Source organism: Lepidochelys kempii, chromosome 14 (assembly GCF_965140285.1).
Source record: "Lepidochelys kempii isolate rLepKem1 chromosome 14, rLepKem1.hap1, whole genome shotgun sequence".
NCBI lineage: Eukaryota > Metazoa > Chordata > Testudines > Cheloniidae > Lepidochelys > Lepidochelys kempii.
The window spans coordinates 44,184,304-44,201,248 of NC_136393.1; the positions used below are offsets into that span (position 1 = coordinate 44,184,304).

The 16,945-nt window shown below is 51.0% G+C and overlaps 3 protein-coding genes across 4 annotated transcripts in view; 1 reads left to right on the top strand and 2 right to left on the bottom strand.

Moving 5' to 3' along the window:
• LOC140898084 (uncharacterized) overlaps positions 1-1,050 on the top strand; it is a 40,088-nt gene extending 39,038 nt beyond the window's left edge. Inside the window, exon 7 of the mRNA XM_073311542.2 lies at positions 461-1,050. The gene's annotated coding sequence lies outside the window, so the exon portion shown is untranslated. The remainder of the gene's footprint in view (positions 1-460) is intronic.
• The window catches only part of LOC140898034 (uncharacterized), a 302,273-nt gene that overhangs the window by 185,884 nt on the left and 99,444 nt on the right, over positions 1-16,945 (bottom strand). The gene's annotated exons all lie outside the window — the stretch shown is intronic.
• The window catches only part of LOC140898057 (uncharacterized), a 51,790-nt gene continuing 48,461 nt past the window's right edge, over positions 13,617-16,945 (bottom strand). Inside the window, 1 exon segment of the mRNA XM_078848370.1 lies at positions 13,617-14,131. Coding sequence (XP_078704496.1) covers positions 13,617-14,131 — 515 coding nt within the window.

Consider the following 16,945-nt stretch of genomic DNA (forward strand, 5'->3'; position numbering starts at 1 on the left):
CGTTTGCGTTTAGTTTAAAGGGCTCATCCCTGCTCAGAGCCTCACTGGACCCACACGGTGGATGTGGGGAAGGGGCAGTGGGGGTGTTGTGTGAAGCGATCATCCCAGAGAGCCCATTGGCCCTTCTTTTATATGGCAAACCCTCCAGGCATTGCTTGCTATGGGAAAGGGGGCCTGGCAGTTTAAAAGCATTGAAATGACTGCAGAAGAAGCAGAACGCCATGTGCCCCTAGGGCTTACCATGGCTGCCTGCAAGCTGAATTCTGTTGCCCGGCTGCATGTGATGGCTTACTCACACCAAAGTGGCAGGCACTTCAGTATAAGAGGCAAAATGCGACCTTGTACAGAAAGAACATGTGCTGTGTACTATGAATTGCCTGTTTCAATGAGAAAGAGTGTCCCCTTTGTTCCCTAAAATGTATCTTTTAAATTACAACCCTCCCTTTTTCTCCTCACGCAGGTGCAAATGTTTCAACGCGACCCCTATCTACTCCATCCCAGAGGCTGGTCCAGATTAGAAGGCGGAAAAAATGAACTCGGGAAGACATGTTCGCCGAGTTCATGCAGTCCTCCTGCACTGATAGGGCCCAGCTGAATGTGTGAAGGCAAACAATTGCGGAGTCCCGTGAAGCGTTAAATGAACACGAAGAGAGGAAGGACGCACGCGATGAGAGCAGGCAGGATGCTATGGTCAAGTTCATTGGGGAGCAAACTGACATGCTCCACTGTATGGTGGATCTAATGTGGGAAAGGCAGCAAGACCACAGACTGCCACTGCAGCCCCTGAATGATCGCCCTCCCTCCTTCCCAAGTTCCATAGCCTCTTCACCCAGATACCCAAGAACACGGGGGTGGGGGGATGAGAGGCTACTGGGAGCCACACACTCAACCCCAGATGATTGCACAAGCAGCAGAAAGCTGGCATATCCGAAATTTTGATTTGGTTTCTGGACTTGTCCTTCCCTCCTCCTCCACCCCCACCCCCCCCCGTCTACCTTCTGATTTCTCTCAATGTGTTGTGCAACAAATAATAAAGAACGTTTTTTTAAACACTTGTGACTTTATTTCCTTTCATATATATAGGGGGCGGGTAACTTCAAGAGAAACAAACACAACTGTCACACCGTAGCCTGGCCAGTCATGAAACTGGTTTCAAAGCTTCTCTGATGTGCAGCGCGCCCTGCTGTGCTCTTCTAATTGCCCTGATGTCTGGCTGTGTGAAACTGACCACCAGGCGAGTTGCCTCAACCTCCCACCCCACCATAAATGTCTCCCCCTACTCTCACAGATATTGTGGAGCATACAACAAGCAGCAATTACAATTGGAATATTGGTTGTACTGAGATCTAACCGACGCAGTAAACTGCACCAGCGCGCTTTCAAACATCCAAAAGCACATTCTACCACCATTCTGCACTTGCTCAGCCTATAGTTGAACTGCTCCTCACTACTGTCCAGGGTGCCTGTGTACAGCTTCATGAACCATGGCATTAAGGGGTAGGCTGGGTCCCGAGGATAACTATAGGCATTTCAACATCCCCAACAGTAATTTTCTGCTCTGGGAAGTAAGTCCCTTCTTGCAGCTGTTCAAACAGACCAGAGTTCCTGAAGATGTGAGCATCATGCACCTTTTCTGGCCATCCCACGTTGATGTCAGTGAAACGTCCCTTCTGATCCACCAGTGCTTGTAGCACCATGGAAAAGTACCCCTTGCGGTTTACATACTGGCCGCCCCGGTGTTCCGGGGCCAAGTTAGGGATATGGGTTCTGTCTATCGCCCCGCCGCAGTTAGAGAACCCCAGTGCATTAAAGCCATCCACAATGGTCTGCACATTTCCCAAAGTCACTACTCTTGATAGCAGCTGGTCAATGATTGCATTGGCTACTTGCAGCACAGCAGCCCCCACAGTAAATTTGCCCACTCCAAACTGATTCCCGACTGACAGGTAGCTGTCGGGCGTTGAAAGCTTCCACAGGGCTATGGCCACTTGCTTCTCAACTGTGAGGGCTGCTCTCATTTTGGTGTCTTTGCTCTTCAGGGCAGGGGACAGCAAGTCACAAAGTTCCATGAAAGTGGCCCTATGCATATGAAAGTTTTGCAGCCACTGGGAATCATCCCATACCTGCAACACTATGCGGTCCCACCAGTCTGTGCTTGTTTCCTGGGCCCAGAATCAGCGTTCCACGGCATGAATCTGGCCCAACACCATCATGATCTCCCAATCGCCACATGCCGTGCTTCTAGGAACGTCTGTGTCCATGTCCTCATCACTATTGTAATCGCGCTGTCATCGCTTCCTTGCCTGGTTTTGCAGGTACTGCACATACTGCTGGATAATGTGTGAGGTATGTACAATGGTCAAAACAGCAGCGGAGATCTGAGCGGGCTCCATGCTTGCCGCGCTATGGCGCCTGCATGGGTAATCCTGGAAAAAGTTCGCGAAAAGTAGGAGAGCGGAGTGGCAGCAGAAGAGGTGCTGTTCGGTTCACGATAGCCGAAGGAAGGCGGGAAATGGTTGTCTTCTGCTTTCATGGAGGCGGGAGCCCAGGACAGACAACATGGAGAAGCTCGGTAGAGCGGCGAGAGTGGGAGATCAGAGTTGGCGGCAGAAGCTGTGCCGCTTGGTTCACGATGGCCGAGCAGAGTTGACAGCGGAAATGACTGCATGTGTTAAAATATCCTGTGTATTGGGGCGGCTGTCCCACTTTGGCCTGGGAGGACCTAGAGCAGCCTTGGAGCGGCTGCACAGAGCCCAGCCAATGGCAAAAGAGCTCATTAAGAACTAGTCAGGAAAGGGCTTGCTGGAGCAGATATAAGGGGCTGCTCAGCAGACCAGAGCTCAGTCTCTCCCTGGAGGGTGAGGGAGAAGGATTCGTTGGATAGAGCAGTGCTGAGCAAGAGAGAGCTCCACCCTGACTGGCTACTGGGACCCCTGATACCAAGGGCCAGAAAGGTGCTGGGGCTGCAGGGAAGTGGACCAGGAAAGCAGACGCTGGGGGGTTGCAGCCAACACGGTGTGTGGCTGCTGTCCAGTTTGGGGGGGGGGGGCAGTTCTTCCCCCTCACCTTGCAGTGCACTTGCCACTGAGGAGCGTGGCCAATCCAGACTTCAGTTTGCCCCTCAGGTGAGGGACTAGACTTTGGGCTGCTGAGGCAGGTGCAAGGACTGAGGATTCTTGGTACCCCTGGATTGTATCCTCCCCCCCCACCCCAAAGGGTTGAGCTGGGGGCACAGCTGGAGGGTCGCCATCTGAGAGTGACATAGGTCCGCAGACAGTGCAGAAGGAGGAGATAGCAGACTGATGGCAGGTGAGACACCACCTGAAAGGTGGTATACTCAACTGGACTGAGCTAATTCCCAGAGCAGCCAGCAGGAGGTGCCATGGTGGTGAGTCTGCACCCCATTACAGCCTGTGTCTTTTATTTTGTTGCACCACTTCAATCATATGATACTTTAAACTTCATTCTATTGCTTTTTACTACCTTCTGTGCATACTTTACTCCTGTTGGAATTCTGCAACTGTTCCATTTGGAGCCAGTGTACTGTTGCAGAATTCCAACAGGAATAATTCTTTCTGGCTTTATTAAATACATTGTAACCACTTATTTTCTATTAAATAAATCTTTTGTTTTTGAAGAATTTCTGCTTGTGTGGCCATCCTTGAGTGGAAGGCTGAATCTGTGTCCTTTCAGGGGTCAGCAAGACAAATCTGGGGAGCCTTCTGTGGGTCAGAGTCAAGCCCCCCGGTAATACCCTGGCAATCCCTTTATGGTGGGACACAGCTTTGTTACCCTTTTGTTAAATTACAAATTTGTAGGTAACATAATTGGTGTCTAAATTTTAAGGCAAAAAATTGGCATCCCTGGGTGGGCTCAAGGTACGACTTTAAACCCTGATCTTGAAAGGCTTATTGTAAAGTCCAGGAGGGTATAGCACCTCCTACTGGATAAAAGGATGATTGACACCAAGCAGTATTTTTTTCTTTCTCTCTTCTTTCTTTCTTCTTCTGACAGATACAAACACATATTACATTGCACATTTCATTACATACACATCCGTATACATACACATACCTGCTCGCAGGCAGCCATGTGCAAGTTTGAATGGTAAGTAAAACTTGTCACTCAGGTGTGGCTGAAATATCTTAATTGTACTCAGATTTAATCACTACCTGGCTGGATTTGACACACACACACACATATATATCTGGCAGCCTGTAGGTGTGGCTGGATTGAACAGATGTACACACACCACACACATACAATACCCATTACATACATACACACACATATATATACCCCATACACATACACATGTACATACATAGACAAACACATCTTGAGCTGGCTGTATTTCAAGGAATCCCTGTTGAGGTTACAGGGACAAACCATCCCGATGTGTCGAAAGAATAGTAAATATGGCAGGCAACCAGCTTGGCTTAACGGTGAAATCCTAGCGGATCTTAAACATAAAAAAGAAGCTTACAAGAAGTGGCAGGTTGGACATATGACCAGGGAAGAGTATAAAAATATTGCTCGGGCATGTAGGAATGATATCAGGAGGGCCAAATAGCACCTGGAGCTGCAGCTAGCCAGAGATGTCAAGAGTAACAAGAAGGGTTTCTTCAGGTATGTTGGCAACAAGAAGAAAGCCAAGGAAAGCGTGGGCCCCTTAATGAATGAGGGAGGCAACCTAGTGACAGAGGATGTGGAAAAAGCTAATGTACTCAATGCTTTTTTTGCCTCTGTCTTCACTAACAAGGTCAGCTCCCAGACTACTGCACTGGGCAGCACAACATGGGGAATAGATGGCCAGCCCTCTGTGGAGAAAGAGGTGGTTAGGGACTATTTAGAAAAGCTGGACGTGCACAAGTCCATGGGGCCGGACGAGTTGCATCCGAGAGTGCTAAAGGAATTGGCGGCTGTGATTGCAGAGCCATTGGCCATTATCTTTGAAAACTCGTGGCGAATGGAGGAAGTCCCGGATGACTGGAAAAAGGCTAATGTAGTGCCAATCTTTAAAAAAGGGAAGAAGGAGGATCCTGGGAACTACAGGCAAGTCAGCCTCACCTCAGTCCCCAGAAAAATCATGGAGCAGGTCCTCAAAGAATCAATCCTGAAGCACTTACATGAGAGGAAAGTGATCAGGAACAGCCAGCATGGATTCACCAAGGGAAGGTCATGCCTGACTAATCTAATCGCCTTCTATGATGAGATTACTGGTTCTGTGGATGAAGGGAAAGCAGTGGATGTATTGTTTCTTGACTTTAGCAAAGCTTTTGACATGGTCTCCCACAGTATTCTTGTCAGCAAGTTAAAGAAGTACGGGCTGGATGAATGCACTATAAGGTGGGTAGAAAGTTGGCTAGATTGTTGGGCTCAACGGGTAGTGATCAATGGCTCCATGTCTAGTTGGCAGCCGGTGTCAAGTGGAGTGCCCCAGGGGTCAGTCCTGGGGCCGGTTTTGTTCAATATCTTCATAAATGATCTGGAGGATGGTGTGGATTGCACTCTCAGCAAATTTGCGGATGATACTAAACTAGGAGGAGTGGTAGATAAGCTGGAGGGCAGGGATAGGATACAGAAGGACCTAGACAAATTGGAGGATTGGGCCAAAAGAAATCTGATGAGGTTCAATAAGGATAAGTGCAGGGTCCTGCACTTAGGACGGAAGAACCCAATGCACAGCTACAGACTAGGGACCGAATGGCTAGGCAGCAGTTCTGCGGAAAAGGACCTAGGGGTGACAGTGGACGAGAAGCTGGATATGAGTCAGCAGTGTGCCCTTGTTGCCAAGAAGGCCAATGGCATTTTGGGATGTATAAGTAGGGGCATAGCGAGCAGATCGAGGGACGTGATCGTCCCCCTCTATTCGACATTGGTGAGGCCTCATCTGGAGTACTGTGTCCAGTTTTGGGCCCCACACTACAAGAAGGATGTGGATAAATTGGAGAGAGTCCAGCGAAGGGCAACAAAAATGATGAGGGGTCTGGAACACATGACTTATGAGGAGAGGCTGAGGGAACTGGGATTGTTTAGTCTGCAGAAGAGAAGAATGAGGGGGGATTTGATAGCTGCTTTCAACTACCTGAGAGGTGGTTCCAGAGAGGATGGTTCTAGACTATTCTCAGTGGTAGAAGAGGACAGGACAAGGAGTAATGGCCTCAAGTTGCAGTGGGGGAGGTTTAGGTTGGATATTAGGAAAAACTTTTTCACTAGGAGGGTAGTGAAACACTGGAATGCGTTACCTAGGGAGGTGGTAGAATCTCCTTCCTTAGAAGTTTTTAAGGTCAGGCTTGACAAAGCCCTGGCTGGGATGATTTAATTGGGGACTGGTCCTGCTTTGAGCAGGGGGTTGGACTGGATGGCCTCCTGGGGTCCCTTCCAACCCTGATATGCTATGATTCTATGATCTTTCCTTTCTTCTCTTTTTACCTCTTTCCTTTCTGACATTGACGTATAAACACACACACACGTAAAAACCAATACACATACACATCTGGCAGCCGTGCAAATTTGAATGGTACGTAAAACTTTTCACTCAGGTGTGGCCAGGATATCTTAATTGTACTCAGGTTAAATCACTACCTGGCTGGATTTCTCACGCACACACAGCAGCCTTTAGGTATGGCTGGCTATATATATATATAAGTGTGTATTTATATACACACACATCTAAAACTGGTTTCGTTTGAATAAAAGCATACTGAAAGGTAAGTGAAAGCTTTCAGTTGTAAGATATTAAGGGAATTTAAGGTAAATAATTCTATGCTCATAAGAATGAGCCCTGTTTTGACTGATATGCCCGAGAAGGGTTAATTTGGTTACAGTGGATAGTAATATGATGATATGAACGTTTTGTTTTTGAGTGTTCAAGTGATCACAGCTATGGAAGGAGAGGGCGATCATAAGAACACTTTCATTTATTTTCTGCTCCTGGAGCAATTATTGGAGGACTCCAATGGAAGGGGACCCTGTTTGAAAGAGAGGCAGATTTGGGGGTCTGGCACCAAGGAAGAAGTGGGAGGCCTTGGAAGACAGGCTCTATTAAGACCTCGTTGCTAGGACCACTACAATCCTAGGTCCCAGCGGTGGGCTAGGATTGGTAACAGTGTAAGAAGCAATGAAGAGTCATCCAAATAAATGGTTGCTTAGACTCTTAGAAGGATCTGGCAGCCATGCAAGTTTGAATGTCCAATTAGTGTCCTTTTAAAATCAATTTTTTTTAAAGTATTCTTCCCCAGAAGGTCTGAGATCATGTCCCCTCAAGGCTACATATCCTTTGAGTCAGTCTTTCAGAAACTCTGTCCCTGCACAACACCGTGACATCTGGTCCTCAACTGGACCCTTTCCATGTGAGCGAGAGATGCAGAAGGCTCGGCGGTGCCAGCACCTCTCCATGTGCTCCGCACTAATCCTTGGGGATCAAGGCCCAGGGTAACGCAATATCCTCACCAGCCATGGCAGCGACTGGGTGACCAGGGCCAGTCACTGAGACCTGGGCAGGGAATCTCCGGGGGCAGAAGGAAAATAAACACAGACAACCCTGGTGCTGACATCATATTTCAGACCACTTCAGGGGTGAAAGTAAGTAGAGGGACTTATTGGTATGTTGGGTCCCTCCTGGGCAAGGTGTCGGGGGGTGGCTCTGACCCCTGGAATGGGCGGGGCCTTGGGTGGAAGGAGCAGGGCTGGGGATCAGTCTCCCCCAGCCAGCCCTTCATGGCAGCTGCTGCCATGGTGGCCAGGAGCCCTGGGGCTGTGGCAGTCGGCACCCCAGGGCTTTGGAGGTAATTTGAAGGACCCAGGGGTCCCAGCTGCTGTCCCTCCCCCTCCCCCGTCACAACAGAGCCAGGAGAGAACCCAGGAGTCCTGATCTCAAATACTCTACTGCTGTCTAGTAAATGGTTGTGTAACCCCATGGCAAAATGTTTGTCAAGCTCCCTCCACTAGCGGCTGAGCCATAGAAACAAGAGCAATTAATCCTGAAACTCAAGTAATAGAGAAGGGTTATTTTGAAGGGTGATTTTGTGATTGAAGGTCATAATTTTTTTCAGGTTTCAGAGTAGCAGCCGTGTTAGTCTGTATTCGCAAAAAGAAAAGGAGGACTTGTGTCACCTTAGAGACTAACCAGTTTATTTGAGCATAAGCTTGATGTGAGCTATAGCTCACGAAAGCTTATGCTTAAATAAACTGGTTAGTCTCTAAGGTGCCACAAGTCTTCCTTTTCTGTTTGCATAATTTTTTTCAGTGCTTTATTTCATTCAGACCATAATGCTTTAACTATAATCTGTAGCTTCTGGTCTGACCTGCTGGAAACTCCAGGTGTTCCACATTGCAAACAGTTGTCACACGTTTCAATTGCTGGTATCCCACACTGGCCGGTTTGCAGGTTGACAGTGAGAAACTGGCTCCCTGCTACTGCTATTTAATCACATTGCCCCTGTGGTTGCAGCTCTGTACTGTGCGCTGGTGATATTTGGAAGATTTCTCTTTCAAGATCTTCCCATGTCTCTGTGGGTGGGTGGGGCTATGGATCTTTTTCTTAAACCTTGACCCCAGAATTCTGTACACCGTCTATCAGTCTGCTTTGCAGACTGGGAGGCCGATCTCAGCACAAACCACTGAGAGAACCTGGGTTCTGGGCTTATCGCTGGGAGCAATGCTGTTGCGGGTGCTGGTGGTGAACTCAGAGCTGATTTATCCATTGTCCACCTTAGGCCTCACCCACCTGCTCTATGGCTACAGTCTTATCAGAGAACTTGGCCCCCTTGTTCTGAGTCTGAAGCTACTCTCAGCGACTGCTCCCGGGGATGGAGGTTCAGGCATCCTGTGATTTTTTTTTTTTTTTTTGGTTGGGGTGGAGAACGACAGGCAGGCAGAGCACCTGTCTGAGATGTGAGATTCTCCCAGGCCAAACAGGCACCTGCTATTCCCATCTGTCAGGGGGATGAGACCATCCCATGGTGGCACAGTTTGAAGCCCATCTTAGAGTCCATCACTTGTACGGGGAGGCGGGGGGTGTCTGTACAAGAGGGAGTCCCAGAGAGTGGGTTTGGTCACAGATTTTCCATTCCCTGTGAGGATTTCGGAGTGTAGGCGATGAAGGGGGGTAATTTAGAGGAGTTCTGAATTTTCAGACATTTTTTGGAAGAATTAGAATGCTGGAGATTGCTCACCAGAGTGGATTCCACTAGGTTCTAACTCACTTCAGCGGATGGTCAGAGGGACCTGAGGGAATGGCAGGAACGCTCCCACTTGTATTCCCTTGCACAGGAGCACAAGGAGGCTCAGGGCACATGCATGGCTCGACTGTATAACGCTACCTAAAGGAATCTGGTCTCATACACAGGGGCACATGCCCACTTAGCATGGGATCCACATGGACACATACTCGAAGAAGAATCTTCTGATTCAATGAACAGCAGCTTGTTGTCTGGTGAACTAAGGGAATGCAACAGACCCAAGGGCTGCCTGATCGCTCCTTAGGGGTCTCCCACTCACACACCTCTCAGCTAGTGTCTTGCCCCCGTTTCCTCCCCATCATTCCTGCCCGCTGCCATAGAAGCAGTGGTATGGACGCTGAGGAGCAGGCAGTACAGACAGAGCCCTGGACAAGGGAGCACACAGTGTGGCATTGACAGAACACTAGTTCTTGTGGCCACTCATGGGTGTGTGCAAGGGAGGGGGGGCGTGAAAGCAGGGGCAAAAGACTCTGCTGGAGCGGGGAGAGTGAGCTCCTCCAGCCCTGAGACAGGGTGGGAGATAGCTCCCCAAGCCGTGGGGGGAGAGCCAGCTCGTCTGGCTGCCGGGAAAAGCAAGTTCCACAGACTCAGGGCTGCAGGGGGAGGAGGGAAGGGCCAGCTCCAGTCCACCAACCCTGGGGCCACGGTGGGGAGAACCAGTTCCTCCGGTCACGGGAGTCGGGTTTCTCGTCCCCTCAGGTTTGTGTGTGTTGGGGGGGGGTGGTGGGAGAGCCAGCTCCTCCAGCTACAGGGAGAGGGAGAGCCAGCTACTCTGGCAGCGGGGCAGTGGTGGAGAACCAGCCCCTCTGGCTGCAGGGGGCACAGAAAATGCCCCTCCAAATGCAGCCACATTTTTATTCCTGTGCATGCTCCTGTGGCCACTTTTTCCCTCCAGCCAGCGGCGTATATCCATGAAGTCGGTGTTCTTTGTCAAGGCAGCTTTTTCCATGTGAATGGGCCTCCACTGTGAAACCTGGTATCTGTCAGCTTCCCTCTGCACAACTGGTCAAGTCACTCTCCTTCTCTGAAAAACAACCAGGAGTCCGTTGGCACCTGAAAGACTAACAGATTTATTTGGGCATAAGATCTGGTGGGTAAAAAACCCACTTCTTCAGATGCGTGGAGTGAAAATTACAGATGCAGGCATAGATATACTGATACATGAAGACAAGGGAGTTAGCTCACAAGTGGAGAACCAGTGTTGACAGGGCCAATTCGATCAGGATGGATGAGGTCCACTCCCAATAATTGAGAAGGAGGTGTCAATACCAAGAGAGGGAAAGTTGCTTTTGTAGTGAGCCAGCCACTCCCAGTCCCTCTTCAGGCCCAAATTGATGGTGTTAAATTTGCAAATGAATTGTAGCTCTGCAGTTTCTCTCTGAAGTCTGTTTCTGAAGTTTTTTTGTTGAAGTATGGCTACTTTTAAATCTGTTATAGAACGTCTAGGGAGATTGAAATGTTCTCCTACCGGCTTTTGTATGTTACCACGCCTGATGTCCGATTTGTGTCTGTAATTTTCACTCCATGCATCTGAAGAAGTGGATTTTTTACCCACGAAAGCTGATGCCCAAATAAATCTGTTAGTCTTTAAGGTGCCGCCGGACTCTTTGTTGTTTTAGTGGATACAGACTAACACGGCTACCCCATGAGACTTGTCTCCTTCTCTGAAGCATCCTTTAGTGTTAGTCTTGAACAATGGTTGCAACCTCTTTATACCACTTGGTGTGGCTGGAGACACCTTCGCTGGGCTCAGGTGTGTGTACTGTACTCCTGGGGGAATTCTGCACCAAGAAATTACAAATTCTGTGCATGTTTTAAAATTCTGCATATTTTATTTGTCAAAAATAACACAATAAAATCACACCAGTTTCAATTATTTTAGTAATTAATTTCAAAATACTTGTCAGCAAGTATGTCAACGACACAGACAGCAAAAAAGATTCCTCTGGGAAGGGAGCGTTAAACCCTAAAATAGGTGGCCAACCTGTGGCTCCGGAGACACATATGGCTCTTCAGATGTTAATATGCAGCTCCTTGCATAGGTGCTGACTCTGGGGCAGGAGCTACAGACACCAACTTTCCAATGTGCCTGGAGGGGGAGGGGGCTCACTACTCAACCCCCTGCTCTGCCCCAGGCCCTGCCCCCACTCCACCCCTTCCCCCAAAGCCCCCGCCCCTTCCCCTGATCATGCTGTGCCCTCCCTCCTCCCCCTCAGAGCCTCCTGCACATGCAAAACAGCTGATCATGGCAGGCGGGAGGCATGGGGAGGGGAGAGGGGGAGGCGCTGGGGGCTGGAGGCGGATGAGCTGATGGGGGGGCTGCTGACATATTACTGTGGCTCTTTGGCAATGTACATTGGTAAATTCTGGCTCCTTCTAAGGTTGGCCACCCCTGCCCTAAAACAATCCAGTTCCAGTTGGGGGCTGCTGGAGGGGGTTGTGTGAGGCCCCCCCCCCCCCGGCCCAGACACATGCTCCCTTCCCTCTCTGGCCCCCCAGAGCCCAGCCGTAGGCTCAGCTTTGTCTCGCTGGTGGACGTGGTAAAGCCCTGTCCTTCCTCACCTTTTGCCAGAGCCGGGTCTCCCGGGCCCACTCCCATCTCTGGTGGATGATCAAGCCCTGCCGCACAGCGTACAGAGCCTCCATCCCTGCCCAGGCACTCGGCTCACTGCAAGAGGGAGAGTGGGCTCTGCAGAGTCCAGCAGCCCCTCGTGGTGGCCAGCAGCTCTGCAGCCCCAATTCTGTGCAGCACATGGGATTCTGTGCAAAATCTGCACAATTCCCCCAGGAGTAAGTTTCACATCGAGTTTTACACGTCATTTTCTCTAGCACTCGTTTTCCATCTGTGTATTTCTCTGAATCTCCCTAACCCTTCTCTATTCCTTATCACTGATCATTCCACCTCAGGTTCCGAGGTCCTTCCCCTGAGTTTATTCCGTCATCTCTTGCTGCTCACTCAGATCATTTCCCTCCTCAGGATAATTTTGCATTCACTCTTCATTTGAATTTCCCTCCACTTTCTCCAGGCTTCTCTCTTTACACTGGTTTTACTTTATTTTTCCCTTTTTTATTCTTTCATTTCTTCTCTCCCTTAAACTTGCCCTGTGCGTGACCCTCCACATCTTCATCTAGCTGACATCACCCTGCCCTCTAACTCCTTCCCACCTAACCAGCCCTTCCTTCATGACTTGTAGGTCACACTCCTCAGTCCCTGGCTCTTCCACTCCCAGGATCCCTGCTGGTACAGAGCTTCCAGATTCTCCCCAACTCTCCAAATACTAATTAATTCTGTGTCCCTCCCACCCCCACATCTGCCTGTCCCCAGATGTTAATTCTCCCCCAACTCCACATCACTCCTTCCCCCAGCCCCTCCATCAGTTCTGACCCTTCCCAGCCCCCACATCTTCTCCTCAGAGCACCTATGATCCTCTTGCAGCTCCAGGGGTTCTTCCCCCTTCCCTCCCCTCCCCTTTCTTCCCCTCCCACCCCTGGTACTGCAGAGAGGAAGGAGGAGTTTCCAGGCATAGGTGCTGACTCTGTGGGTGCTCCGGGGTTGGAGCACCCACAGGGAAAAATTGGTGGGTGCAGCAGCCAACCTCCCCTCCCTGCCCCACCTCATCTCTGCCTCCACCTCCTCCTCTGAGCGCACTGCTTCCCTGCTTCTTCTCCCAGTGCTTGCTGCCACAAAACAGCTGTTTTGTGGCGTAACAAGCTCCGGGAGGGAAGGGGGAGGAGCAGGAATGCAGAGAGCTCAGGGGAGGAGGTGGGGAAGAGGTGGGGCCAAGGCGGGGATTTGGGGAAGGGGTTGGAATAGGGGCAGGGAGGGGGCAGAGTGGGGGTGGGGACTTTAAGAAAGGGGTTGGAATGGGGGTGGGGCAGGGGCAGAGTTGGGGTGGGGCTGAGGGGGGTCGAGCACCCACCGGTGCCAGCAGAAGTGGGTGCCTAAGTTTCCAGGGGTCATAAAGCTAAGAGGCCAGAGGATTGGGTAGACAGGAGTCCTCCAGACAATAGGGGCTAGGATGACTTGGCTAGAGAAGCCCATTTTTGCATGTCCAGTGGGCTGTTTCCCCCCCTCCATGTCTCAGTGACACTGTCTGACCCAGCATCCCCAGAGTCCTCCTGGACCACACAGGACAGTGGCAAACAGGCTGCACAATCCCTGGGGCAATGAGATTGGCTTCTCTGCCTCTCTCACTCCCTGATTTCTATGGTTTGGCAGTGCAGAGGCTGCACAGAGTTGAGACCAGAAGCAACCTCCAGGGTCACAGTGATGGCATGATAGAAAGCCCGCAGGCAGAGACAACGGTGTGTGAGGCTAGGGAGGCTGATCTCAGGGTCCCCAGAGGGATATTCCCCCCTCCCTTACATGTCTCAGCGACACAGTCTGAGCCGGGATCCCCACCCGACCCAGAGCCAGCGTCGGATTCTCTCCCGAGGGATGGAGCCTGGTGGGAAAGTGAAGATTGGGGACTCGTCACCAGCATCAATAAATGTCACCTGCCCCCGGGTACAGTCCAGATAAACCCGGATCCTACTGGGGACCTGGCTCAGGGTCAGGGGGGTTTCAGGGGTGGTGAGAGCCCGGAACTGATCCCTGCACCGCTGCACAGCCCAGATCCCTCCCTCAGGGCTGAGGCTGATCCATCCCTTCCTCCTCAAAGAGACTCTGGCCACCCCCACAGCCCAGTATCTCCCACCCCCCACCTTCACCTCCCAGGAATGACTCCCTGAGGTGAATCCCTCACAGCCCAGCACACAGAAACAATAGTCAAATCTCTCAGGGTTGTCGGGCAGTTGCTGCCATGTGTCTCCCCATCTCACACTTTTCCGATCCTGAGACAGGATGAGTTGGGGATGAGCCGTGTCTGGATCCAGAGTCACATTCGCTGGAGAGAGAAAGAGAATCAGAGTGTTAGGGGCAGAGCTCAGCCCTGAGGGAGGCTGGGGCCATTTCTCACACTCTCCAGCAGCCCTGTTCTGGCTGGGACAGGCCTGGATCCCAGAAAGCTGCCTCTGTCCTGGCGGTCTGAGGCTGAGCAGAGGTGTCACTGAAGCTCCTCACTCTGTTTCTCATTTGCTTGCAGAAGCTTCAGCTCCCTGTTCCCTCTGCTGGGGCTGCTCATTTCCCAGCAGCAGAGACACAGGCAGGAAGGTATCAGAAGCGTTTGGTGAGGAGGGAACGGAGGAGGCAGGTACCAGCTTTAAACCCCGGCGAGAAGCTCCCTCCCCTAATGAAGCCTCCAGTCCCAGGCCAGGGAACAGAGAGGAAGGTGCAGTGCAGGGGAAGAGCTGCTTAAGACCAATGAGTTGGAAGTGGCATAGGGTGCGGGTAGCCCCATCCCCAGCCCAGAGAGAAGGGAGGAGCTGCCAGCCTCAGAGGTAGCGCATCTCCCCAACCCAGGAAGCAGCTCCAATGGGCGAGCCCAGCCCTGACCAGAGGAAAGGCTGGATGTTGGAGAAGGGCGATGAGGAGTTTCTGGGTAAAGCAGAGGGATGTGGCAGCCCTCAGGGGAGAGAGCTCTGTTCGGGTGCTGCTCAGTGAGAATGAGAGGGCATGAACGCAGCATCATTTCATCCGTGGGCCTGAACGCAGCACTAAGTTTGTTGTTAGGAGTGTTTGACTTCACTTTGGGATCTCCCCAGGAGTGCTGGAAGCTTGAGAGATGTTGCGGGGGTCACAAAGTCCTGCTGTCTGTGGCCCCACCCCCTCCATAGCCCCGCCCCACTTCTCCTCTTCCTGCTGAAGCCCCACCCCCTGGCCAGGCTGAGAACCTTGGCCCCTGTGGATGACCTTGAGCGGATCACTGCGGACTATGTGGCTCTAGGAAGAAGAATAAAGGAGTTGGAGGCGCAAGTGGTGTTCTCGTCCATCCTCCCCGTGGAAGGAAAAGGCCTAGGTAGGGAGCGTCGAATCGTGGAAGTCAACGAATGGCTACGCAGATGGTGTCGGAGAGAAGGCTTTGGTTTCTTTGACCATGGGATGGTGTTCCATGAAGGAGGAGTGCTGGGTAGAGACGGGCTCCATCTTACGAAGAGAGGGAAGAGCATCTTTGCCAGCAGGCTGGCTAACCTAGTGAGGAGGGCTTTAAACTAGGTTCACCGGGGGAAGGAGACCAAAGCCCTGAGGTAAGTGGGAAAGCGGGATACCGGGAGGAAGCACAGGCAGGAATGTCTGTGAGGGGAGGGCTCCTGCCTCATACTGGCAATGAGGGGCGATCAACAGGTTATCTCAAGTGCTTATATACAAATGCACAAAGCCTTGGAAACAAGCAGGGAGAACTGGAGGTCCTGGTGATGTCAAGGAACTATGACGTGATCGGAATAACAGAGACTTGGTGGGATAACTCATATGACTGGAGTACTGTCATGGATGGTTATAAACTGTTCAGGAAGGACAGGCAGGGCAGAAAAGGTGGGGGAGTAGCACTGTATGTAAGGGAGCAGTATGACTGCTCAGAGCTCCGGTACGAAACTGCAGAAAAACCTGAGTGTCTCTGGATTAAGTTTAGAAGTGTGTGCAACAAGAGTGATGTAGTGGTGGGAGTCTGCTATAGACCACCGGACCAGGGGGATGAGGTGGATGAGGCTTTCTTCCGGCAGCTCACGGAAGCTACTAGATCGCATGCCCTGATTCTCATGGGTGACTTTAATTTTCCTGATATCTGCTGGGAGAGCAATACAGCGGTGCATAGACAATCCAGGAAGTTTTTGGAAAGCGTAGGGGACAATTTCCTGGCGCAAGTGCTAGAGGAGCCAACTAGGGGGGGTGCTTTTCTTGACCTGCTGCTCACAAACCGGGTAGAATTAGTGGGGGAAGCAAAAGTGGATGGGAATCTGGGAGGCAGTGACCATGAGTTGGTTGAGTTCAGGATCCTGACGCAGGGAACAAAGGTAAGCAGCAGGATACGGACCCTGGACTTCAGGAAAGCAGACTTCGACTCCCTCAGGGAACGGATGGCCAGGATCCCCTGGGGGACTAACTTGAAGGGGAAAGGAGTCCAGGAGAGCTGGCTGTATTTCAAGGAATCCCTGTTGAGGTTACAGGGACAAACCATCCCGATGAGTCGAAAGAATAGTAAATATGGCAGGCGACCAACTTGGCTTAATGGTGAAATCCTAGCGGATCTTAAACATAAAAAAGAAGCTTACAAGAAGTGGAAGGTTGGACATATGACCAGGGAAGAGTATAAAAATATTGCTCGGGCATGTAGGAATGTTATCAGGAGGGCCAAATCGCACCTGGAGCTGCAGCTAGCCAGAGATGTCAAGAGTAACAAGAAGGGTTTCTTCAGGTATGTTGGCAACAAGAAGAAAGCCAAGGAATGTGTGGGCCCCTTACTGAATGAGGGAGGCAACCTAGTGACAGAGGATGTGGAAAAAGCTAATGTACTCAATGCTTTTTTTGCCTCTGTTTTCACTAACAAGGTCAGCTCCCAGACTGCTGCGCTGGGCATCACAAAATGCGGAAGAGATGGCCAGCCCTCTGTGGAGATAGAGGCGGTTAGGGACTATTTAGAAAAGCTGGACGTGCACAAGTCCATGGGGCCGGACGAGTTGCATCCGAGAGTGCTGAAGGAATTGGCGGCTGTGATTGCAGAGCCACTGGCCATTATCTTTGAAAACTCGTGGCGAACCGGTGAAGTCCCGGATGACTGGAAAAAGGCTAATGTAGCGCCAATCTTTAAAAAAGGGAAGAAGGA